Below are 27,264 nucleotides of genomic sequence, written 5' to 3'. Positions count from 1 at the left end.
TGGAATATGAAGAGTCTAAAAGTTACAAAATGGTGTTTTTTCACCATAAATTTTGTGGTGAAATGATTAATGGTATTACAGAGTAAAATTGGTGGCGCAAAAAACAAGCCCTCATATGGGTCTGTGGGTAGAAAATTGAAAGTGCTATGACTTTTAGGAGGCGAGGAGGAAAAACAAAAGTGCAAAAGTGAGAAAACCCGTGGTCCTTAAGGTGTTAAGGCTGTAAAGCCTGTATTTGTGAGACAGGCCTGGGGGCTATACCTGCGCTACCTATGTCCAGGGAGTCATCACATTGGGATTGTCCCACCCAGCCCTCCCTATTCTTTTTCTATCACTACTTCTCTCCTGTCATGCATTTTGTGAACCCTAAAAAATGAATCACTATGTTTAATATGCTTCATAGCATAAGAGCATGATGTCAGCCATTTTGTGTATGCTCTAAATAAGACCACAATAATTCTAAGTTTCATCTTCTATCTCTAATGCCAGTCAGGGAGTAGAATACTTATCTCTTGATATTTATGGTGTTAAGATAAGGGACTGATAAGGGGTCTGTGGTTACACTCTCTAGATGACACTACTAAAATTTACCCAAGTAAAGGGGGGTGAGATAAACTGTGAAATAACTATGTCTCATCCGAATGAACATTCATTCTTTCTATATATAGGGTAATCCGTATGATATTGTCATATACTGTTAGTATTGTAAAGGATATCAGTATATATCTATTATCTTATATATGATTATCATAGGGGCATTGCTCAATGTTTAGATAGACTTTGAGAATTACTCTTTGTATAGGGCCAGTGAAGGGCATTTTAACGAACAATCCAAGACTAGACAAACGGGGAGATTCACATGCGTGAAAGAGACCTACATCAAACTCTTATCTCTCTTCAATAAATGTAAATGTCAAATTGGAGACTATGTCTATGAGAATCCAGGGTATGATTACGTATAGATGTCAAAAGTAAGACCTGTTTGTTAATTATGGCTCCACATTTCAAGTGTAGATGTTGGTTTAAGACCAATTATTGACAAGTTAACCCTTAATGGTAATGGTGCTAATTGCTTATGCAATAGCAACCCTTAGTGGATGGGTAGGTGACATTACACCACAGGAAAGGCATTATGGGTGATATGCTCAATGCATTCTGGGTAGTAAAGTGATGTCATAGTAATTACCATATGAACACGCCCAACCTACATTCTTTGGGGAATTCCAATTTAGGAAGGTGTGTCTAATTAAAAAGTCTGGTAAACCAGATGTTAGGACACTGATAGCTGACACTGAGAACTGAATACTGGATACTGAGAGCTGATACTGAAGGCTGAGCTGAACTCTATACTCTAGAGAAGACAAAGGAAAGAAGTCCACAAGATGGAAGCCATGTAGATTCCTGCAAGCCGGACTGATTATACGGTACCGACCCAATGGCTGTCCCTGAAGAGACACAAAAATGGTATTCCATTTAATTAAAACTAATTGGGAAAATGTGGATGAGATTATACCATTTAGATTGGCGACTAAATTAATTAAATAAAATAATTATCTCGATATTGAGATTATAGTGTTAGGATATTGTGATGCTTCATTCTACCTGCAGAAGAATCAAGACTCATAATCTATCAAAGCATTAAATAATTGCTTATACATATTGATAGAATTCCTACTCGCCAATTTAAGTGTTATAATTATATTTCCCACACAGGAAACTTGTTTCAAGGTTTTCCTCCTAAAATATAGAGCAAGATCCTATATCTCTGCTAATTGTCTTAATGTCTTACCAAAGTCATGTATAGAATATAGTCCAGTAGATGATTTCCACATTCATGGAGTCATGTGATTTGTAGTTGCTTAGAAGAGGGCAGAGTGAATTTAGCATTCCATATTGATATGTCTATGATTAGATATTGCCTATCTTAATATCATGAGCTTCCTCTGAATAGAATTATATGTAACCTTTTTATATGATATTTCTAACATAGTGGCTTTTGTTTATTGTAAAAGTTACTTACTACTCACATGTATTGTTCTACTATATGTAGTCAATTAACAAACTTATACTGTTTACTAATATCTAATTGATATTCATTTGCATATATCATTGTGTTTATTACTCATTTATGTTTATAATCGTATAACCAATAAATCAGCATATTTTATAATACCTGTGTATTATTGTATATTGCAAAACTACATCCTTAAGCGTTAATGTCATCCCGTCATAAAAAGAACTTGTTGATATCTGAGGAAATAGTCGGACTCAGATGTGAATTGTATTGATTAGCTTTGTCTACAATTCACCAGGTCATAATTTTGAGATTTTTTATAATTTTCATAATTTTAAATTTGTCATAATTAATTTTTATGACCATAATTCATAACTGAGTTATTACCGCATGACATTCCCTTACCTAGGGTATGCCCTCTTTAGGTGTACCTCTGGGGTGTGGCTATTGTAGACATTTAGCCGCTATTTCAATATTAGTTGAGATTAGGTTGGGTGGGAGGGGGCACAGGGACACTTTCAAGCAGCCACAGTCCAGCCAATCGTTCAAGGAAAATAGGTCCCAATATGAATATTTTTCAGTAAATTTTGTGTACTGGTATATATTCTGATTGAATTCTGAAGTGGTTTAGAACCTGATGCTTGAGGCATGATGCTTTAGAGCAGTAGGTATGGGAAGAAAATACAGATGAAATTCATTTTTTTTCCAGAAGTATCTTTACTTACCACCAAGATTAATATTTAAACTATTTTACTATAGAAAACAAAACAAAAAAACAACATTTCTTTAAATCACTATCGAAGGATTAACACCTCCCAAAACCTTATAGCACTACATATACCACATTTGTATATAATATTACTTAAAGGGGCTGTTCAACTGGTTAGTAAAATCAGATGTGTACTACATATACAAAGTAAAACCAAACTGACGGCTCTCCTCTGCTGAATGCTCACACCTGCGCCCGGATTGACCGGCAGTGTTCCCGGTCCTCACAGCAGTACATGTACACATGGTAATGGCCATGACTAAGGGTCCAGCTTGACCCAAAACGCGTTGGTGTTACCTGTGTATGCCATGTGATCCGTAATAAAGAACCTGTTGCATTGTATCCTGTGCTGGAAATTCTTTCTTCTGTACTACATATATGTTAAAAAGAGTACAGATTTTTTAGATATTTTTAGGTAAAGTAATTTACATCACTGTACGGTTTCTTCTCCCCCATGAAGCTGATCACTTCCTGGTTCCCTCTTGGAACTGTGGCCATACTATTGCTATGCACATGTGCAGACACTTTTCCACAATCCCACTTGTTTAAATGCACAATACCAAATGCCAATACTTTCAGTAGACTGCAGTTGAACTGAAAGTCGTAATGGGTTGTAACCAAGGGTAGAAGGTTATTAAAGGAGTTCTCCAACTTTAATCTTTTATCCCCCGCTGCGCCCGGGCTGTAAAACTATACATAATAAACTTTCACTAACCTGCCTACGATCCCCCGTTGTTCCGATATCGCCTCCCGTGCTCTGGTCCCTGTCAGCTTCCTCTTCCTGCGGGTCGGTGACTTCACACTGCGCTCGGCCGCGACGGGACATTGCTGCGGCCGCTGATAGGCTGAGTGCAGAGTGAAGTCACCGACCCGCAGGAAGTGGAAGAGACTGCGACCGGAGAATGGGACGGCGATATTGGAACAATGGGGGATCGTAGGCAGGTAAGTGAAAGTTTATTATGTATAGTTTTACAGCCCGGTCACAGCGGGGGTTAAAAGTTTTAGCTTATAGAACTCCTTTAAGTCTATAATCAGAACAGTACATTTTGACAAATTGTACATCATTTCATATGTTTCATTTCACATAATGCCCCGGTTTAATCCTATTTTTCTTAATGGGACAACCCTTTTACTTGTTTAAGTCAACACTAAATTGATGTGGCTTTACTGTGTGTTAGGATTTGTGCTGCATGTAACTGCTGCAATTTTGTATAGCAGCGATATTATAAGTCTCTTTAAATAGCCCTATTAATATACACATTATTGTAAAATTTAGATAAGAAATACCGGTAAATAGAATTTTAAAATTCATACTGGCAACTAGATTTGAACCCTGTATGGATCTCCTGTACCACATATAACTAAACTCCTGCATACATTGTTTTACACATTACATAAAAAAAAATTATATACTTCTCTGAACTCCTTAAATAGACAATAGGCCCTGACTCAGCATGCCTTGAGATACCAGAATGCTGTACTGCCAAAAGCATGTAATCTAGAGACCATCTGGTCTCCTGGATTATAGGTGAAAAACCACATGTGCCAATATCCCGATGCAATGTGTGCAAAAACATGACTTGCAACAATGTTAGAAAAGTATGACTTTTGGAGACAAATGAAAACATATTTTAGAGTTGGTCACCTGCTTTTTCATGTATACAATTTTTTTTTTTTTTTTAAGTAAAGGGGAGTGGTTGAAATTGAAAGCAGTGTTCAGTTTGTTGCTATACAACCATGTTTCCCAATATGTTCATTTTTCACCAATTCTGTACACAATAGTTATTCCTGTGCCACACAACTGCCACAGTTCATACATTTAACTCGTGGTCCACATTTTTCCCGATTGTGAATTTCTTGATGCTTATTAAGAGCAGGTCTATGCTTAAAGCATTTTCCACATTCTGAGCATGCAAAGGGTTTTTCTCCCGAGTGAAATCTCTTATGTCTTAATAGAGCAGAATTCTGGGTAAAGCATTTCCCACATTCAAAACAATGAAATGGCTTTTCTCCTGTGTGAATTCGCAAGTGTTTGATAAGATCAGCTTTCCGTGTGAAGCCTTTACCACATTCTGAACATATAAACCGCTTCTCGCCTGAGTGAATTCTCTCATGTTGAATAAGGTTTGATTTTTCAGTAAAACTTTTCCCACAGAAGGAACATGAAAATGGCTTTTCACCTGTGTGACTTCTCTGATGTATCAAAAGTTTGGCATACTGAGTGAACAATTTATCACATTCCAGACAGGGGAATATTTTTTCACTTTTAGTGGATGTATTATAGATAGCAAAACTGGTCTGATCATTACTATCCTTAAGATAACAAGAATCATTATTTATATCTGCATCCTGAAGTACTGGATTTATATTCGCAAAACTAGGATTTTCTTCTTGAATCTTTTCAGAGACAGGTTTATTTTCTGTTCTAGAACCTGGAAATACAATAAGCTGGTCTTCTGGTGTATTCTTGACGTTGTGTCCATCTGTCAAATATAGAAATTTGTGAATATGGATTTTATGAGAAACAATGATAAATCAGTGACATGCTAGTACAAGAAATTATTAATAACTAGTATAGTAGCCTACTTCATAGGAAAGGGTCAAACTTACATAATTAGTAGACATGGCAAGACTAAAGTGTTACTGTCATTTAAAAAAAAAAAAAACAGTTGACATGTCAAAAGTTCTGATTGGTCGAGGTCTCAGCTGAGACCCCCTCCGATCTCTACAAATGCTCACAGGAACCTCACATGCTTCACTCCCACATTATAGTCTATGGAGACAGCCTACTGCGATGGGTGCGGTGGAGCGAGTGCCAAGTTGGGTAGTGAAGAACACTTCGGCTGCTAGAGCTACAGAGGGAATCTCAGCACAGAGACACAGACCGATCAAAATTTTTGACATGTTTGCATGACATCTCAAGTGTTCCTGTCTTTTACAAAAACTTCTAAAGGAAAAAATATATATTAACAAAAGTTAAAATTTTCATTAAAATGTAAGATTTGCAACATTCACCAGTAAAAATCTATCACAAAATACCTATCACAAAGTTTTAAGGTTTTATTGACAGTCAAATACCTGAGGAAATTATGTTGATTAATAAAGCACATGATGTTCTTTTCATAGTTATAGTCATAGTTTTTTGTGTCAGAGGTATACATATGGAGGCAAACTTGACATTAGTTTTGTGGTACACTTCCGCTGCATTAACTACGTAGCTAAAAAAAAAAAAAAAAAAAAAAAAAAAAAAAAAAAAAGGTGTACACTGATGTATACCACACCAATGTAGATCTAATTTGGCCACCATAATGTGAATAATTACATTAAATGTATGTGCCAGGAAAGCTTTTATTGCAAATGGAGAACATACACTACAAATACAGTGTGACGCCGAGCGCTCCGGGTCCCCGCTCCTCCCCGGAGCGCTCATGGCGTTTCTCTCCCTGCAGCGCCCCGGTCAGACCCGCTGACCGGGAGCGCTGCATTGACATTGCCGGCGGGGATGCGATTCGCATAGCGGGACGCGCCCGCTCGCGAATCGCGTCCCAAGTCACTTACCCGTCCCGGTCCCCGGCTGTCATGTGCTGGCGCGCGCGGCTCCGCTCTCTAGGGCGCGCGCGCGCCAGCTCTCTGAGATTTAAAGGGCCAGTGCACCAATGATTGGTGCCTGGCCCAATTAGCTTAATTAGCTTCCACCTGCTCCCTGGCTATATCTACTCACTTCCCCTGCACTCCCTTGCCGGATCTTGTTGCCTTGTGCCAGTGAAAGCGTTTAGTGTTGTCCAAGCCTGTGTTACCTGATCTCCTGCTATCCATTTTGACTACGAACCTTGCCGCCTGCCCCGACCTTCTGCTACGTCTGACCTTGCCTCTGCCTAGTCCTTCTGTCCCACGCCTTCTCAGCAGTCAGCGAGGTTGAGCCGTTGCTAGTGGATACGACCTGGTTGCTACTGCCGCAGCAAGTCCATCCCGCTTTGCGGCGGGCTCTGGTGAACACCTGTAGCCTCTTAGAACCGGTCCACCAGCACGGTCCACGCCAATCCCTCGCTGACACAGTGGATCCACAACCTGTAAGCCGAATCGTGACATACAGGGTGAACATTTTTAATAGAGTTGAGAATCTACAGTAATTCTGTCAAACCCAAATCTTATGATTCAGATGAAGCTGTTCGTTCATTTTGTCCTGTAAAAGACAATCAGGTTACCAAGAGTTTGAAATTCCCAGTAAAGTCTGGAATAAGACAACAGGTTCACAGTCCTCAAGGTTATAGGATTTAATTTAATTGTTAAAAAGATCCTAATATATGTTTGTGCAGATATGGATGGCAAGGACCTTGCAATTCCAAATGATAACAATAAAAAGTATTAGTAATAAGAACACACATTTTTTTAAAACCATGATTTTTAATATTAAGTTTTAAAAATATTCAGATCATGTAACAGTCCATGTATCCTGATGTGCTGAGCCAGTGGTGTTAAGGAATCCAGTATTTAAATACTTTTAGGTGTGGTATTCCTATGTGAATAGTTCTCCAAGAGTAGTCCAAAAAAATTATCCCAAAATAACAAAATAACTAAGTAGTATGGTGAGTTATCGCCTCTTACTCCCCTCCATTGTATGGCTTAGACAGAGTACTGGCTGATAGGGATTGCAAATAGTGCCAGCCAGTCAGCATTATAGTCCTCTGTGGGCTCAATCTATATGTATGGCAGGTTGGTTCTCCCTCTTTGGCAAGAGTGGGGTCTGGATCTCTCTTTTCCTAAGTTCAGGTGTTGCGTTTGGGCTCGCAACAGCTGGCGCTGGCCACTGTTTTAAGGTGGCTGCGGCTAGGCAGCTGATTAACAAGCAGCTTGTGCTGCGGGCACTTAATATTAGCGACCAGCAGCGGCTGAAGGGAATGACAAGTGATGTCCCTGTCGTCGCGCAGAGGAGCCGACAGGGGATGCCACTTGACAAGCAATTAAACCTGAGCCTGTTAGAGCGCGATGAGGTAAAGGAGAATAATAATAAAAATTAAAAAAAAGCTTGGGTGGGGGAAATAATGAGGCACAAAGAGAAAATGAGGCACAGGGGGGAAATGATGAGGCAGAGGGGGATAATGTGGCACATGGGTTGATAAAGGGGAAGAAATTATATGGCATGAGGGGGGTGTCAGACTAATAAGCTGGGGGAATGATGGGGGATTAAAGGGGTACTACGGTGCTTAGACATCTTCTCCCCTATCCAAAGGATAGGGGATAAGATGCCTGATCGCGGGAGTCCCGCCGCTGGGGACCCCCCGGGATCTTGCACGTGGCACCCCGTTTGTAATCAGTCCCCGGAGCGTGTTCGCTTCGGGACTGATTACCGGCGACTACAGGGCGGGCAGCGTGTGACGTCACGCCCCCGTGTGATGTCACGCTCCACCCCTCAATGCAAGACTACGGGAGGGGGCGTGATAGCTGTCACGCCCCCTCCCGCAGGCTTGCATTGAGAGCTTCCAAAAAATGTGTTTTACATTTATTTTTTCCCCTCAAATTTCCCTGTTCAATAGAGTGCGTGTTATACGCCAGTAAATACATATAACCTTGAGGACTGTGACTCTGTTGTCTCACAAGTTGCTTTTACCGCCTCGGGTACAGGAGTATTTACAGTAACCTCAGTTAAGTGAAGGTTTAGTGAGCTGCACTCAAACCCTTTTTAACAAAGTCTGGAATAAGACAGTCCAGAGTCTCATTACAGACTGAGAATTCAGGTATGGTGAATCTTACTGTAGATAAATTCTGTTTCTGAAGAACTGAGCAGATGCTACAGTAAAAAGGAAAAATGATTCTCATATAAACACCAATTCTAATTAATAAATATTGTAACTAAATTTGTGCCATTTTTTAATAGAGAATCGAATAGTTGTCCAGTAATTAGTAACATAGTTTGTACTGCTAAGAAGACACATGATCATCAAGTCTAACCAAGGTGAAAGGAAGGGGTATTAGAGAATGAAGGGGGGAGGGGGTGTAATTCTGTATTTATGCATATGCATTAATGTTATTTTGTTCTGGAAATGTATATTACCCAAGGTGACTCGTCGCCCCTGAAGACTAAACCTTTTTTTCTCTCCAGACAAAGGGAATGCTCCCCCCCCCACATGTCTTTTGAGAGGGGTTTTACCTGAAACAGTATATTGTATGGGCCATTTATATACTTACTGTAAGTACAGGGTGGGCCATTTATATGGATACACCTTAATAAAATGGGAATGGTTGTTGATATTAACTTCCTGTTTGTGGCACATTAGTATATGTGAGGGGGGAAACTTTTCAAGATGGGTGGTAATTATGGCGGCCATTTTGAAGTCGGACATTTTTAATCCAACTTTAGTTTTTTCAATAGGAAGAGGGTCATGTGACACATCAAACTTATTGGGAATTTCACAACAAAAACAATCATGTGCTTGGTTTTAAGGTAACTTTATACTTTCATGAGTTATATACAAGTTTCTGACCACTTATAAAATGTGTTCAATGTGCTGCCCATTGTGTTGGTTTGTCAATGCAACCCTCTTCTCCCACTCTTTACACACTGATCGCAACACCCCAGGAGAAATGCTAGCACAGGCTTCCAGTATCCGTAGTTTCAGGTGCTGCACATCTCGTATCTTTACAGCATAGACAATTGCCTTCAGAAGATATTGTTCAGTGATGAGGCAAACTTTTATGTGAATGGTGAAGTTAACAAACAAAACCACTGCAATTGGTCTGACACTAACCCACATTAGATCCCTCCAAGACTGTTGGAACACAAAAATTGACGGTATGATGTGGTATATGGGGTACAAAGATAGTGGGGCCATTCTTCATCAATGGAAACCTCAAGGCCACTGGATATGCGAAATTGCTACATGATGATGCATTTCCCTCTTTATGACTGAAGCTGGCACGTTCCCCGAGTTTTCCAGCAAGATGGTGCCCACAACATTATGGGTGTCAGGTCCGAGCATTCCTAGATGAACAGTTTCCAGGAAAGTGGATTGGTCGTCGTGGGCCAGTTGAATGGCCCCCAAGGTCACCCGATCTGACCCCCTTAGACTTTTATCTTTGGGGTCATCTGAAGGCAATTGTCTATGCTGTGAAGATATGAGATGTGCAGTACCTGAAACTACGGATACTGGAAGCCTGTGCTAGCATTTCTCCTGCGTGTTGCTATCAGTGTGTGAAGAGTGGGAGAAGAGGGTTGCATTGACAATCCAACACAATGGGCACATTGAACACATTTTATAAGTGGTCAGAAACTTGTAAATAACTCATGAAAGAATAAAGTTACGTTAAAACCAAGCACATCATTGTTTTTCTTGTGAAATTCCCAATAAGTTTGATGTGTCACATGACCCTCTTCCTATTGAAAAAATAAAAGTTGGATTCAAAAGTTGGATCTTGAAACGTGTCCCCCCCCCTCACATATACTAATGTGCCACAAACAGGAAGTTAATATCACCAACCATTCCCATTTTATTAAGGTGTATCCATATAAATGGCCCACCCTGTATATGGGGCTCCATATAGTTTGGGTGGGCCCCTCTGTTAATAGTTGCCCCCTTAAAGTTGTTGTAAAAGGGGCAATTATTTGCAAACAGGGCCTACAACAACTATGTGGGCACAACTTGCCCCTATATAGTTAGTTGTAGACCTCTCTCTGCTAATGGTTGCCCCGCCACATATACTTTTAGTCCTTAGCCCTTGCCTCCAGGCAGCAGGCCCCAGCTAGCTGTCACTGCAACAGAATTCTGCCCTAGGCTCTCAGCCCCAAGTCATATTATAAATAATTAAATTTTTTACAGTACCCTCCAGTCCTCAGGGCAGGCTCCAGCGACTTTTCCTTTCACGTCGCCGACGCCGCTCTCCTCCTCGATAGCCAGCATAGCAGCAGCAGGGCACATATTCTCTGCTCCACTACAGCGCTACTGAGAGAAAAGAGGGACAAGCCACGCCCCTAATCTCCATACAAACCCCCTCCTCATGTAATCTCCTTACTACTGGGGTGACACACTGTAAAAAACCTCCTCCTCAAGTAATCTCCTTACAACTGGGGTGACACACTGTAACAAACCTCCTCCTCATGTTATTAACTTACTACTGGGGTGACATGCGACCTCCACTCCAGCTCAGCCCCTCCTCCTCCACAGCATCACACAGGTCCTTCAACCACTATTACATCTATCCTGCACAGTCACATGATGGTCACATGATAGTGACATCATTACAGGTCCTATACCATTAGCATTTTGGCTGCAGAGGGAGGGGGTAATGTGACAGTGCTGCGCTCCTGACAACAGGTAACTAGACAGAGGAGCGCAGCCGCACCAGTGTTGTCTTAGGTCTTGCTAAAAAAAAAAAAAAAAAAACAACTGTGGCTGCTGAAAGGTGCGCTGTAGGCAGCTGCCTTATATGTCTATGTGGTGCGCTGGGCCTGCTTACAAGCGGGACAGAAGGGGGCAGTTCCGGTACAGTGGGACATGACCCCGAAAACGGCACTATCACGCTCAATCCGGGAAAGTTGGCGGGCCCACAGTGGTCAGTGAGAGAAAGACAGTCACTCACTGACACACACACAAAAAAAAAGTCTGGGGCCAGCCGGGCCCCTTACCCGAGTATGGGTTGTACCCCCGTGACAGCGGCCCTGTACTGCAATCCCCATAAATAGAGCATATGCAGTAAACAAGATTATTTTTAATTTTGCACTTGTTGCACTTAATCTATTTCATGATATTGCACATAGCACTTTATGGTCCCCCCCCCCCCCCCTCCCATTAGTGAATTGTTTTTAGGGTCTCTGTAGTGTAGCATTCAGGGTCCTGAGGCACAGGCATTGTGGTATATAATTTATCTGAATAATCTGTGATAAGAGACAGGTGCTTTTTGAAGTGGATTGGTATAGTGGAGAGATATTGATTACTGCTGCTTTTGTTTCATTGTTGGATGAGCTTATTAAAAGACTCCTATGAATGTCTGCTCTGTAGGCTAACAACCGTGAATATGGCTTGCAAACTATGACACTTCTACAAGCTGCATCTCAGACTCATTCAAAGACACTTCTTAGGCTCACCAAACTTAAAGGGGTACTCCACCCCTAGACATCTTATCCCCTATCCAAGGATAGGGGATAAGATGTCTTATCGCTGGGGTACCGCTGCTGGGGACCCCGGTAATCTCTCCTGCAGCCCCCTGAATCATAAGCTGTACAGAGCCAAGTTTGCACCGTGGCTGATGACTCACAATACAGGGCCGGTGGTTCGTGACATCATGTCCCCGCCCCCTCATGACATCACACCCCGCCCCCTTAATGCAAGTCTACGGGAGGGGGCATTCCCTTGGATAGGGGTTAAGATGTCTAGGGGCGGAGTACCCCTTAACGACGCAGGACGTAAATGTACGTCCTGGTGCGGGGGTACTTAACGCACCAGGACATACATTTACGTCCTGTTCATAACCGCGGGCATCGGAGCGATGCCCGTGTCATGCGCGGCTGATCCCGGCTGCTGATCGCAGTCAGGGACCCGCCGGCAATGGCCGACGCCCGCGATCTCGCGGGCGTCCGCCATTAACCCCTCAGGTGCCGGGATCAATACAGATCCCGGCATCTGCGGCAGTGCGCGATTTGAATGAATGATCGCCCGCAGCGCTGCTGCGGGGATCCGATCATTCAGAACGCCGCACGGAGGTCCCCTCACCTTCCTCCATCCGGCTCCCGGCGTCTCCTGCTCTGGTCTGAGATCGAGCAGACCAGAGCAGAAGATCGCCGATAACACTGATCTGTTCTATGTCCTATACATAGAACAGATCAGTATTAGCAATCATGGTATTGCTATGAATAGTCCCCTATGGGGACTATTCAAGTGTAAAAAAATTTAAAAAAAAATTTAAAAGTAAAAGTAAAAAAAAAAGTGAAAAATCCCCTCCCCCAATAAAAAAGTAAAATGTCAGTTTTTTCCTATTTTACCCCCAAAAAGCGTAAAAAATAAATTTTATAGACATATTTGGTATCGCCGCGTGCGTAAATGTCCGAACTATTAAAATAATATGTTAATGATCCCGTACGGTGAACGGCGTGAACGAAAAAAAAAAAGTCCAAAATTGCTACTTTTTTAATACATTATTAAAAAAATATATATAAAAAATGTATTAAAAGTTTTTTATATGCAAATGTGGTATCAAAAAAAAGTACAGATCATGGCGCAAAAAATGAGCACCCATACCGCCGCTTATACGGAAAAATAAAAAAGTTAGAGGTCAGCAAAATAAAGGGATTATAAACGTACTAATTTGGTTAAAAAGTTTGTGATTTTTTTTTAAGCGCAACAATAATAGAAAAGTATGTAATAATGGGTATCATTTTAATCGTATTGACCCTCAGAATAAAGAACACACGTCATTTTTAACGTAAATTGTACGGCGTGAAAACGAAACCTTCCAAAATTAGCAAAATTGCGTTTTCCGTTTTAATTTCCCCACAAAAATAGTGTTTTTTGGTTGCGCCATACATTTTATGATATAATGAGTTATGTTATTACAATGGACAACTGGTTGTGCAACAAACAAGCCCTCATACTAGTCTGTGGATGAAAATATAAGAGAGTTATGATTTTTAGAAGGCGAGGAGGAAAAAATGAAAACGTAAAAATTTAATTGTCTGAGTCCTTAAGGCCAAAATGGGCTGAGTCCTTAAGGGGTTAAATGTTTCCTTTATAAAAAAAAAAAAAAGACAGAACAAGTCCTGGGAACAAGGTTCTAGCCACATAGATCTAGTATCCATAATTTGTAATATATTTTCTCATAAAAACATCCAGCCCCCACCCTTCCTTGAACTTGTTTATGGAGTCAGATTTCACAACATCACATGGTAGAGTTCCAAAGATTCACTGCTCTTACAGTAAAGAATGATGATGGTGAAACATTTTTTTCACTAAAGGTATAAAAATGCCCCCTTGTCATGGTTACAGGCCTAGGTAAAAAAGATCACTAGAAATATATTTGAACATCAAATCACCCCTAAGACGTCTTTTCTACAAACTAAATAACCCTAAACTTAATATTGCCTTGGTATTGTAATCCTCCCATATTATTATCTGTCTCCCTCCTCTGCACCCTCTCCAGTTCAGCCATGTCCTTCTTATATAGAAAATTGTCCAAAATTTGACACAATACAATACATACGTGGTCTGACTAATACATAGGCAAAAAACTATTTTCCTGCTAGATTATCCCCCTCTGTGGTGATTACTATACCCAGTTTAGCATCATCTGCAAATATTGAAATTCTACTCTGTAGTCCCTCTACAAGGCATTAATAAATATATTGAAAAGAAGTGGACCCAGTACGGACTCCAGGGGTACCACACCAGAGTAAGTTCCGTTGATACCCACCCTCTACTACTTATCACTCAACCAGTTGCTAATCCGGCATCCTCATTTTATGCACTAACCTTTTGTGTGGCACAGTATCAAATGCCTTAGAAAAGTCTAGATAAACATCTGCAACTTTACACCAGTCTAATCTATAAAAAACCTCCTCATAGGTGATCATATTAGTCTGATAGGATTAATCCTGCATAAATCCATGTTGGTACTGTGTTAGAAGTCTATTTTTATTAAGATACTCCAGAATAGCATATCACCCACAACACATGTTAAACTTACAAGTTTAACAGGATACCATCCTTTAGTTTCCAGGATCCAATTTTTTACCTATTTTTAATACTGGTACCACATTTGGCAAGTGCCAGTCCTGTGGAACAATTCTTGTCATAATAGAATCTTTCAATATGAGGAATAAGGGTTTGCCTAGCAGGGTACTTATTTCCTGCAAAACTCTGGCAAGGATGCCATTTGGGGCCAGTAATTTGTGTGTTTTAATTTAATAAGGTGGCGCCGCACTTTCTGGTGGGGCAAACAGGTGAGATTTGCTGGAGAATTTACATTATCACTACTCATATCATCTGGCATTGGATTATCCTGTGTAAATACAGTACAGAAGAAGGCATTTAGTAGACAGTTTTTTTTTCTGATCCTCCACCATTACACTCATATTATTTCTTAACCCTTTAACCTCCCTGGCGGTATGATTCTTTCTGGAAATTTGTACCAAAAGCGGTACAATTTTTTGCACTGAATTTCACATCTCCCCCCCCCCGCCCATTTCACATCTCCCCCATCACATTCCCCCTCCCTTGTCACATCCCCCTGTCACATTCCCCCCCCCCTTGTCACATTCTCCCCCTTCATGTTACATTCTCCTCCCCCTGTCACATCCCCCCCTTGTCACATCCCCCCCTTCATGTCACATTTCCCCTCCCCTGTCACATTCCCCCCTCTTGTCACATTCCCCCCACTTGTCACATTCCCCCCCCTGTCACATTCCCCCCTTTGTTACATTCTTCCTATCCCCCCTCCCCCCTCTTGTCACATTCTTGTTCTGCATCAGCATACACTAGGTTTGCCGGCAGATTTCAAACAGTGTATTTGCTGCAGAACAAGCCCTTTCCCCTTCAGCCAATCACAGGCTTTACACCACTGCGGCCTGTGATTGGCTGAAAAGTGAAAGGTCCTGTAAGATGAATAGAGCAGGGACCAGAGCGCACGGAGGGGAACGACATCTTCAGGGACCGGGACTAGGTGAGCAAAAGGTTTTTTTATTTTACTACTTTTTCCTTTTACATTTAGCTCAGTGTTTTTCTCACAGGGTGCCTCCAGCTGTTGTGAAACTACTACTCCCAGCATGCCCGGACAGCTTTTGGCTGTTTGGGCATGCTGAGAGTTGTAGTTTTGCAACAGCTGGAGGCCCCCTGGTAGGGAAACACTGACTTTTAGTATTTTTCTTTACCTGCTCTGGCCGGCCCCCGCAACGGGAGCCGACCAGAGCAGATAATCGCATGTTTTCCCGGGGGCCGCATCGCTATATCGCATTGCTTTTGCGATATATCGTGCAGCCCAGCCGGGAACTCTGCAATTCTACCCCGAGCGTGACTCGGGGTTACCGATTCTGGCAGGGAAAATTAACCCCGAGTCACGCTCGGGAATACCACTCAGGAGGTTAAGGACACGGGCTTTTTCAGTTTTTTTCACTTTCAATTTTTCCTCCTTAACTTTAAAAAATCACAACTCTTTAAATTTTTCACCTAAAATTCTATATGATGGCTTATTTTTTGCGTCACTAATTCTACTTTGTAATGACAGTCATTTTACCCAAAAATCTACGGTGAAACGGGAAAAAACACTATTTTATAAGTTTTGGGGGCTTCTGTTTTTACGCAGTACATTTTTCGGCAAAAATTACACATTATCTTTATTCTGTAGGTCCATATGGTTAAAATGATACCCTACTTGTATAGGTTTGATTTTGTATCACTTCAGAAAAAAATCATGAATACATGCAGGAAAATTTATACGTTTAAAATTGTCATTTTCTGAGCCCTATAACTTTTTTTATTTTTCTGTGCAAAGGGCGCTATGAGGGCTCATTTTTTGCGCCGTGATCTGAAGTTTTAAGCGGTACCATTTTTGTTCTGATCAGACTTTCAGATCACTTTTTATTCACTTTTTTGTGGTATAAAAAGTGATCAAAATGCGCTATTTTGGACTTTGGAATTTTTTTGCGCGTACGCCATTGAACATACAGTTTAAAAAGTGGTATATTTTTATAATTCGGACATTTCCGCACGCGGCCATACCACATGTTTATTTTAATTTACACTTTTTTTTTATTCTTGGAAATGCCGGGTGATTCAAACTTTTATTAGGGGAAGGGATAATTGAAAGGGTTAATGATTTTTTTTTTACACTTTTCTTATGCAATATTATAGCTCTCATAAGGGGCTATAACATTGCGTTTACTTATCTTTAACACGGATTGATGCATCCCCATAGGAATGGATCAATCGGTGTTTTCGGCGATTGATTGCTCAAGCCTGGATCTCAGGCTTGAAGCATTCATTCGGCGATCGGACTGCAGGAAGGAAGGTAAGAGACCTTCCTCCTGTGCTACAGCTGTTCGGGATGCCGCGATTATACTGCGGCGATCCCGAACAGCTCCCTGAGCTAGCCGGGCACTTTTACTTTCGTTTTTAGCCGTGCGGCTCAGCTTTGAGCGCGCGACTAAAGGGTTAATAGCACGCGGCACAGCGATCAGTGCCGTACGCTATTAGCGGCGGGTCCCGGCTTCACTATGACGCCGGGCCCGCCGCGATATGATGCGGGGTCACCGTGTGACCCCGCGTTATATCGTAGGACCGGGACTCAGGGCGTAAGTTTACGCCCTGGGTCCTTAACAGGTTAAGGGCCATCATTTTAAGTTTCGTATTTATGTAGGTGAAGAATATTTTTGGGTTCTTTTTCCTTTCTATGGCAATTGTTCCCTCTGCTGCAATTTTTGCTATTTGTTTTGTTTACAGACTTTATAATGCGTAAACAAAGAACAAGTAGAAGCTGCACTCACCATCCAGGTCTTTATAATATTCCGGTCATGTTAACAGTGGTACAGGCAGGGGAGCTGGGTGGAGAGCGGGGACCCGGAACAAGCTGTTTCGTGCATCTGAGCGCACTTCCTCTAGCTGGAATGGCGAATTCCGGTGACGCTCGTCTATACATAGGGGTGGCACCGGATAGTCGCCTGGCAACCTGGTGAGCGTTGGAGTCACGTGACCGCGGCCACATGAACAGGACGCCACAACGTCATACAGAACAAATATGAGTAATACACAGTGGTGATGCATATCAAAACAATGTGCATTGTGAATAAGTGTGCTTGCAGAATTTACAAAAATGCACCAAACTCATTTCGGTCATTAAGGCCAGCATTCCTAGTGGCATTCTCGCTGGAGGAGTCTACCCCTATCTCCTCCATTCTTAAGTGATTGTATTCTCTCCAGACCTAAAAATTTGAGTTGATCATGACTTCCATCATGTGGGCAATGAACCTAGGAGCTCCAAGCCCGGTCTGGATGGAGCGAACATGCTCACGGAACCGCACCTGGAGCTGCCTAATAGTCTTGCCCACATAGAACCGACCACAAGGCATACACCACATGAGTAGACCTACAAGTGATCAATTCCTCGACCTGATGGTACCATCCTCCCAAAGTACGGGTGTTTCCTGTGTGCATATGTTTACAATGGTGGCAAGTTTTACAGGGGTAGTTACCCTTAAGGGGATTACTGGTCAACCAATTTTTCTCTGGGTGATTCTGGTCACTAGCACTTTCCTTAATTTATTGCCTATAGTGATGTTTTTTCTATAGGTGATTAAGGGGGAATGTTGGACAACATCCTGTAAATCCTGGTCGGATTCCAAGATGAACCAATGGCGCCGTATAGTGCTGGCCTTTGTCAACACTGTTTATCCTGCGAAGGTGGAGAAACTGGGAATAAGGAATGCTCTTCTTCACCTGTAGGGGGTGGGAGCTCTTAAAGTGTAGTAACACATTCCTAGCAGTGGGTTTTCGAAAACCCTCAGTAGTGAGGATGTCTCCCACTGCTTTAAGTTTAACATCAAGAAAATAGAGCTCACAACCCCAAAACACTGCAGTGAACAGCATGTTCTCCTTATTGGACTGATTGAGATAGTCAACAAATTTAAAGAACTCTTCTTCTGTAGAGTCCCAGACCACAAGTATATCATCTACATACCGCAGGAAGGTCTTAATGTGCTTACAAAAGGGCTTCGAGGGTGAGAAGACGTACCTACGTTCAAAGATGGTGAGGAAAAGATTGGCATAAGTGCAGGAGACCGGCGTGCCCATGGTCTCCTGCCTATACCAATCCTTGCCGTCCTTTAATTTATTGTGGGTGAGAATGAAATACAATGCATCACAGACGAAGGATATGAATTGATCCGTCTTGTCTGTTTCTGACAAGAACTCACGGACAGCCTGTACACCAGCATCATGGGGGATGCGGGTGTACAGGCTCTCGACGTCCACTGACGCGAGTTTGTAGGTTTCGTGCCAGTGGTAGTCTGTGAGTGTAGTAAGCAAGGCTCCTGTGTCCTTGATGTAAGTAGAGGTGGAGGACAGGAGTGGCTATTTAAAGTAGCCACTCCAAATACTACGAAAAGTATTCGGTCGCAGAGCCGATCCCCGCCACAATAGGGCGCCCAGGGGGTCGACTCTGCGACTTGTGTACCTTGGGCAAGTAGTACCACTTTGGGTGGCGTGGAACGACAGGAAGGAGTTTTTCTGCAGTTTTTATTGAGATAATGCCTCTCTCACAGTTAGTACGGAGAAAGCTCCTGAGCTGGTCTAAAGTCTTGTTAGTTGGGTTCCCTGGTAAAGACCTATAAGTGGTGGCATTACTTAAAGAAATTCTGAGCGATGCCGAGAAGCATCACCTTTTAAGAAGTTGGACAAAAAATTGATGGTCACACAGGCAAAAATTAAGGAGCATAAGAGGGAAAAATTTGTACGCGATAAGGCCGACTATGATTCGGCCCAGATGTTCACATGGTATAACAACAACAAGACCACCAGATGTCCACGCTTTCCATCTAACCGGAGACGAGGAAACACACGCAGGCCACCTTCAGATTATTGGACCTCTGACTCGAACGCCACTGGATCTGATGATACAACCAATAACTCTCACCCACAAGCTCTAGTCCCAGGTTCATTCCCTTTAGAAGAAAAACTAGGAGGGGCAGAGAGAAAAAAGGACGCTGCCACCGCCTCAATCAAGAGGAAGGGAGTCACATGGAGGGACTAGAGACTCCGATCCATCTAATGTCATGAATCTCACAGACATCCCTCTCACGGCTGAGTGCATGTCACTCCTATCTAAAGGCCTCAATTTTGGTCTCAATCGGTCCTTTGATTTCACACAGTTTGAGGTGGACCTGTATAAGACCACCAGGAAGAATGTCAGAGTCCTAGGGAGGGAGAGGTCATAGCTTTCATGGGACCCCTTGGTTTTTCACCAATCTTAGATATGACCCCACAGACAGAGACATCCTTAACACACTATGTGAGCTGGCTGATAACAAGGAATCCAATATGATTCTCACCCAGACTGAGGTTCCCCCCTTCAGGGGCGGTAATCCGTCCAAATTCTCCCCGTCTGCCCCATCGACTTGTTCGTTCGGGCAGTGACAAGGGACGTCAAAGTGCTGCTTTACCCCCGATTCGGGGACAACCTCACTCCGGTTGAGACTAGAGCCCTTAAGTGGTTGGCGTGCAGAGTGGACCTAAAGGTTGTCAAAGCCGACAAGGGCGGCAGCACCGTGGTGATGACCACTGCTGCTTACGATGCCGAGAAGAACCGCCTTTTAAGTGACGCCACCACTTAAAGGTCTCTACCAGGGAACCCAACTAACAAGACTTTAGACCAGCTCAGGAGCTTTCTCCGCATTAACTGTGAGAAAGGCATTATCTCAATAAAAACTGCAGAAAAACTCCTTCCTGTCACTCCACGCCACCCAAAGTGGTACTAATTGCCCATGGTACACAAGTCAACCCCCTGGGCGCCCTATTGTGGTGGGGATCGGCTCTGCGACCGAATACTTTTCGCAGTATTTGGAGTGGCTACTTAACCCCTTAAGGACCAAGGACGTACTGGTACGTCCTTGGTCCTGCTCCTGTGACATAACACGGGGTTACACGGTAACCCTGCGTCATATCACGGCGGGCCCGGCCTCATAGTGAAGCCGGGACCCGCCGCTAATAGCGCGCGGCGCCGCGCGCTATTAAACCTTTACCCGCGCGCTCAGAGCTGAGCTGCGCGGCTAAAACCGAAAGTGAAAGCTGCCGGTTAACTCAGTGGGCTGTTCGGGATAGCCGCGGCGAAATCGCGGCACCCCGAACAGCTTACAGGACAGCGGGAGGGCCCCTACCTGCCTCCTCGCTGTCCGATCGCCGAATGACTGCTCCGTGCCTGAGATCCAGGCATGAGCAGTCGTGCGGCAGAATCGTCGATCACTGGTTTCCTATGAGAAACCAGTGATCAATGATAAAGATCAGTGTGTGCAGTGTTATAGGTCCCTATGGGACCTATAACACTGCAAAAAAAAAAGTGAAAAAAAAAGTGAATGAATATCATTTAACCCCTCCCCTATTAAAAGTTTGAATCACCCCCCTTTTCCCATAAAAAAAAACAGTGTAAATAAAAATAAAAATAAACATATATGGTATCACCGCGTGCGGAAATGTCCAAATTATAAAAATATATCATTAATTAAACCGCTCGGTCAATGGCGTGTGCGCAAAAAAATTCCAAAGTCCAAAATAGTGCATTTTTGGTCACTTTTTATATCATTTAAAAATGAATAAAAAGCGATCAATAAGTCTTATCAATGCACTGTTAAAAACTTCAGATCATGGCGCAAAAAATGAGCCCTCATACCGCCCCATACACGGAAAAATAAAAAAGTTATAGGGGTCAGAAGATGACAATTTTAAACGTATTACTTTTCCAGCATGTAGTAATGATTTTTTCCAGAAGTACGACAAAATCAAACCTATATAAGTAGGGTATCATTTTAATCGTATGGACCTAGAGAATAAAGATAAGGTGTCATTTTTACCGAAAAATGTACTACGTAGAAACGGAAGCCCCCAAAATTACAAAACAGCGTTTTTTTTCAATTTTGTGGCACAATGATTTTTTTTTTCATTTCACCGTAGATTTTTGGGCAAAATGACTGATGCCATTACAAAGTAGAATTGGTGGCGCAAAAAATAAGCCATCATATGGATATTTAGGTGCAAAATTGAAAGAGTTAGGATTTTTTAAAGGCAAGGAGCAAAAAACGAAAATGCAAAAACGGAAAAAAACCCGGTCCTTAAGGGGTTAAACCACTCCTGTCCTCCACCCCTACTTACATCAAGGACACAGGAGCCTTGCTTACTACACTCACCGACTTCTACTGGCACGAAACCTACAAACTCGCGTCAATGTCGTCAAGAGCCTATACACCCACATCCCCCATGATGCGGGTGTACAGGCTGTCCGTGAGTTCTTGTCAGAAACAGACAAGACGGATCAATTCATATCCTTCATCTATGATGCATTGTATTTCATTCTCACCACAATGAATTCAAGGACAGCATGGATTGGTATAGGCAGGAGACCATGGGCACACCGGTCTCCTGCACTTATGCCAATCTTTTCCTCGCCGTCTTTGAACTTAAGTACATCTTCTCACCCTCGAATTCCTTTTGTAAGCACATTAAGACCTTCCTGCAGTATTAGATGACATACTTGTGGTCTGGGACTCTACAGAAGAAGAGTTCTTTAAATTTGTTGACTATCTCAATCAGTCCAATAAGGAGAGCATGCTGTTCACTGCAGTGTTTGGGGGTTGTGAGCTCTATTTTCTTGACGTTAAACTCAAAGCAGTGGGAGACATCCTCACTACTGAGGGTTTTCGAAAACCCACTGCTAGGAATGTGTTACTACACTTTAAGAGCTCCCACCCCCTACACGTGAAGAAGAGCGTTCCTTATTCCCAGTTTCTCCGCCTTCGCAGGATAAACAGTGATGACTAAGTCTTTTTAAGTCAGGCCCAAGATCTTAAACGCCTCCTTGAACGTCAATATCCTGCTAACATCATCGATGCTGGCCTTCAACGGGTCAGACATATGGATAGGTCTGACCTTTTGACTGGCAAGTATAAACACATTGGGGGATATTTATTAAAGTTGTCTATGTCCCGCATCAATATAGACCAAACTACAGAGGGTTAGGCTAGTCTATTGTGCGCCTAATTTATCAAAAGGCGCAAGGCTCTGTAAATTCTGTGCACAGACTTCGAGATCTATGCTTTAGACTGTATTTTAACCTGCTCCAGTATGGTCTGACATTTCGGCGTACTTTCAGCCGATGCGACTTGTCGTTGAAAAGTCGCTTTTGATAAATTCAGCACCAATGCATTTTCCAATGCATTTCCGTCTAAAATAGACTAGCATGCATCATGTTCTAAAAATCCTCTTGAGCAAAAGTTGCAGAAAAGTCTCACATATTTAGACTGCGACTTTCTGTGCGACAAATTTGGACAGGAAAAAACAGTCTAAATCCTTTGATAAATATCCCCCATTGAATCCCCAAAATGCTTCCGTTTCTCCCTTGAGAACTCCAACATGAACCAACAAGTGGCCAGCGCTATACAGCGCCATTGGTTCATCTTGGAATCCTACCAGGATTTACAGGATGTTGTCCAACATTCCCCCTTAATCACCTATAGAAAAAACATCACTATAGGTGATAAATTAAAGAAATTGAAGAATGCAAGTGACCAGAATCACCCAGAGAAAAATTGATTGACCAGTAATCCCCTTAAGGGTAACTACCCCTGCAGAACTTACCACCATTGTAAACATATGGACACAGGAAACACCCTTACTTTGGGAGGATGGTACCATCAGGTCAAGGAATTGATCACTTGTAGGTCTACTCATGTGATGTATGTCTTGTGGTTGGTTCTATGTGGGCAAGACTATTAGACAGCTCCAGGTGCGGTTCCGTGAGCATGTTCGCTCCAATCGGACCGGGCTTGGAGCTCCTAGGTTCATTGCCCACATGAATCAGGTGCATAATGTAAGTCATGATCATCTAAAATTTTTAGGTCTGGAGAGAATACCAACACTTAAAAATGGAGGAGACAGGGGTAGACTCCTCCTCCAGCGAGAAGCTCGCTGGATAGTGCGTCTGAATGCCACTAGGAATGCTGGCCTTAATGACCGAAATGAGTTTGGTGCATTTTTGTAAATTCTGCAAGCACACTTATTCACAATGCACATTATTTTGTTTTGATATTCATCACCACTGTGTATTACTCACATTTGTTGTTCTGTATGAAGTTGTGGCGTCCTGGTCATGTGGCCACGGTCACGTGACTCCGACGCTCACCAGGTTGCCAGGCGACTATCCGGCGCCGCCCCATGTATAGACGCCATTCCGGCTAGAGGAAGTGTGCTCAGACGCACAAAACAACTTGTTCCGGGTCTCCGCTCTCCACCCAGCTCCCCCGCCTGTACCACCGTTAACATGACCAGAATATAATAAAGACCTGGATGGTGAGTGCAGCTTCTATTTGTTCTTTGTTTACGCTTCATGCTTCTTGCCTCGCTTCGCACCTCCGCTACAGGCTACACGTCTGTCCCGCCTTGTGTGTCAATACACGTCTGAGTGGTTGCTTAGTTCCGTATGCGCCGGCAACTCTGCTTCTCTGCTTACAGACTTTATAATATCTCCCCATAATTTTTAACACCTCTCCTCTACCTTCTTTTTTAGAAGTCTAAATGATTTCCTTTTATCATTTATCATATGCCTAACTTTTTTGGTTAACCAAATTGGCCTTTTATTTCTAACAAGTTTATTCCTGTAGGGTATATGTCGTTCACAAGATCTATTTAGGATGCACCTAATGTACCATTTAACTTCTATAGAAAGGTCAGAGAAAAATTTCCAGATCAACCAAGAGAAAGTAAATTTCTCTAGTCTAAGAAACATCCAAGGCTTACATGCTCCCCTGAAACTGCAGATGGAATTAAAAGCAGCAATTCAGCAGATTCAGCGTCTTCCATTCCTGCAGAGCTCTAACATCGCTCTGGACCCCTTGAGAGGGAATGACGAATGTATCTGCTTTTAAGATATTCTCAATGATCCTGCTCAGTGCGAGATGATGGGAGAGCCGCACATGATGATGGAGCACAAGTTTGGCCTGTTATAATAAATTTATTTCAGCTACTTGAATTCAATGTGCTGATTCTTTTGTAAAAATCTGTGGACTGTTTTGTAATCTTTTATTTTTAGCTATGTAACAAAGTTTTAGAGTATCATTCAGCCTTTTTTGATTTGCTGACACAACTGCAGAGTAAAAAACAAATCCTGGGGGAGAATGTGTGTAAGTGGGTAAGTAACTGGCTCAGTGATAGGAAACAGAGGGTGGTTATTAATGGTACTTATTCTGATTGGTGACTGTAACTAGTGGGGTACCACAGGGATCAGTATTGGGTCCTGTCCTATGTAATATATTCATTAATGACCTTGTAGAGGGGTTGAATAGTAAAGTAGCAATCTTTGCAGATGATACTAAACTCTGTAAAGCGGTAAACACAATAGAGGACAGGGCACTGTTACAAATGGATCTAGATAGGTTGGAGGCTTGGGCTGGGAAGTGGCACATGAGGTTCAACACTGATAAATGTAAGGTAATGCACATGGGGAGGAAAAATCCGGCCTGGGATTATGTATTAAATGGCAGGACACTAGGGACGACTGATGTGGAAAAGGACTTAGGAGTCTTAGTTAACAGTAAATTTAGCTGTAGTGACCAGTGTCGGGCAGCTGCTGCCAAGGCAAATACAATCATGGGGTGCATCAATAAGGGCATAGATGCCCATGACAAGGAAACAATTCTAACGCTGTACAAATCACTAGTCAGACCACACATAGAATACTGTGTACAGTACTGGGCACCAGTGTACAAGAAAGATACAGTGGGGCTGGAGAGCGTTCAAAGACGGGCAACCAGGGTAATACGGGGAATGGGAGGACTACAGTACCCAGAAAGATTATCAGAATTTGGGTTAGTTTAGAAATAAAGAAGGCTTAGGGGAGACCTAATAATTATGTATAAATATATCAGGGGACAGTACAGAGATCTTTCCCATGATCTATTTATACCCAGGACTGTATCTATAACAAGGGGGCATCCTCTCCATCTAGAGGAAAGAAGGTTTCTACACCAGCACAGACGGGGGTTCTTTACCGCAAGAGCAGTGAGACTGTGGAATTCTCTCCCAGAGGAGGTGGTCATGGGGAACTCTGTAAAAGAATTTCAAAGGGGTCTGGATGCATTTTTGGAGAGTAAGAACATTGCTGGTTATGTAAATTAGAATTATAGGGACAGAACGTTGATCCAGGGATTTATTCTGACTGCCATATTTGGAGTCGGTAAGGAATTTTTTACCTCTAGTATGAGGTTTTTTTATGCCTTCCTCTGGATAAACTCAGTGGGGACTGAGGTTGAACGAGATGGACTTTGTCCTTCAGTAATGTATAGTAACAGTTCATAAGGTTGAAAAAAGACCAAAGTCCCATACTATACCACTGAGGTGCTCTCTTAGTTGGTGAAAATTTCCCTTCCTAAAGTTTGATGTTTTTGTAGATATTCTCTTTTTAGGATACATAAGAACTTACAATGTTGAGTTCACCAAGATGACCCCTCCCTCTAATTATGATACTATGTCTGGCCTATTGATAAGTATAAGGTCCTGAAGTGCCTCCCCCCCCTTGTTGGGTCCTACACTAGTTGGGAGAGGTAATCATCATTCATTATTACGAAAAATCAGTTTCTTTGCTTGACCTGCATGTTTCAGCTACCCAGTCTATATAAGGGTAGTTTAAGTCCATCTTTCTCCTCGGTGGCACCATCTATTTGTCTTATTTGTAGATTTTCTGCTACATCATATCAGTAATTTATTGTTCTTACCCCCCCCCCCCCCCCCCATAGAGATTCCACTTGATTTTCCACCCCTATGTCTTTGTACAGAATGGGCTGAAGACAGAATTTAATGTATAAGAAAACCCTTCCCCCATTTTTGTAATTTCTGAACAGACTACAACCTTGCAAATAAACAGCCCAGTAATAGGTCACATCCAGGAATGTCTCACTTCTCCCCACTACGGAAGCAAAAAGTGAGGATCTAAGATCCTCGGAAGAACATGGTGCTCTAAAAGCGCTCCTTTTCAAGATGAATAATAGCCGTAGGTCTGGTTTTCAATAAAGCAGTAAATACTTTATTCATGCAGGAATGTGCAGGGATAACGCGTTTCGAGGGGTGGAGACCTCTCTTCGTCAGATCCAATGCTAGGCTGGGATTGGCTCCCTCACTTATTTATACATAAAAAGCCCGCGAAACTATTGCGGCGGGTGACGTAACAAATGAATTAGAAATATACCGTATATCCCGGCGTATAAGACGACTTTTTAACCTCGAATTTTCTTCTGAAAAGTCGGGGGTCGTCTTATACGCCGGGTATTGGGGTCCGGCATAGGAATACTTACGATTATCATGCCGGCTCCTGTGTGCGGCTGCAGGTGGGGGCCGGCCAGAGCATGTACAAACTAATAACTGAATACTTAAAAACCAGGGTGCCTCCAGCTGTTGTGAAACTACAACTCCCAGCATGCCCGGACCGGCAAAGGCTGTCCGGGCATGCTGGTAGTTGTAGTTTCACAACAGCTGGAGGCACCCTGGTTTTTAGTATTCATGAATTAGTTTTTACCTGCTCTGGCCGGCCCCCGCCTGCAGCCGCACACAGGAGCCGGCACGATAATCGTAAGTATTCCTATGCCGGACATCCCCGTGTCCCGAAAAATCTTTTCGGGACATAAGGATGTCCGCAGGTCACTTACCATTCCCCGCCCGCCGCGCGTCCTCCTGCGGTCTTCCGCCGGTCCTTCTGCGCTTCTCCACCGCTCTATGGTTGTACGCACGGGACGTCAGTAGTCTTATACGGC

General features: G+C 42.7%; 1 protein-coding gene across 6 annotated transcripts in view; it reads right to left on the bottom strand.

The window, feature by feature from the left end:
* Window positions 1–3,748: 3,748 nt before the first annotated feature.
* The window catches only part of LOC130282599 (gastrula zinc finger protein XlCGF26.1-like), a 211,730-nt gene continuing 188,214 nt past the window's right edge, over window positions 3,749–27,264 (bottom strand). For all 6 annotated transcript variants that reach the window (XM_056530988.1, XM_056530991.1, XM_056530989.1 and 3 more), the window contains one exon: window positions 3,749–5,266. In XM_056530988.1, coding sequence (XP_056386963.1) covers window positions 4,566–5,266 — 701 coding nt within the window. In that variant the 3' untranslated portion in view covers window positions 3,749–4,565. The remainder of the gene's footprint in view (window positions 5,267–27,264) is intronic.

This window comes from Hyla sarda, chromosome 7 (assembly GCF_029499605.1).
Source record: "Hyla sarda isolate aHylSar1 chromosome 7, aHylSar1.hap1, whole genome shotgun sequence".
NCBI lineage: Eukaryota > Metazoa > Chordata > Amphibia > Anura > Hylidae > Hyla > Hyla sarda.
This window is presented reverse-complemented; position numbering and strand designations above follow the sequence as displayed.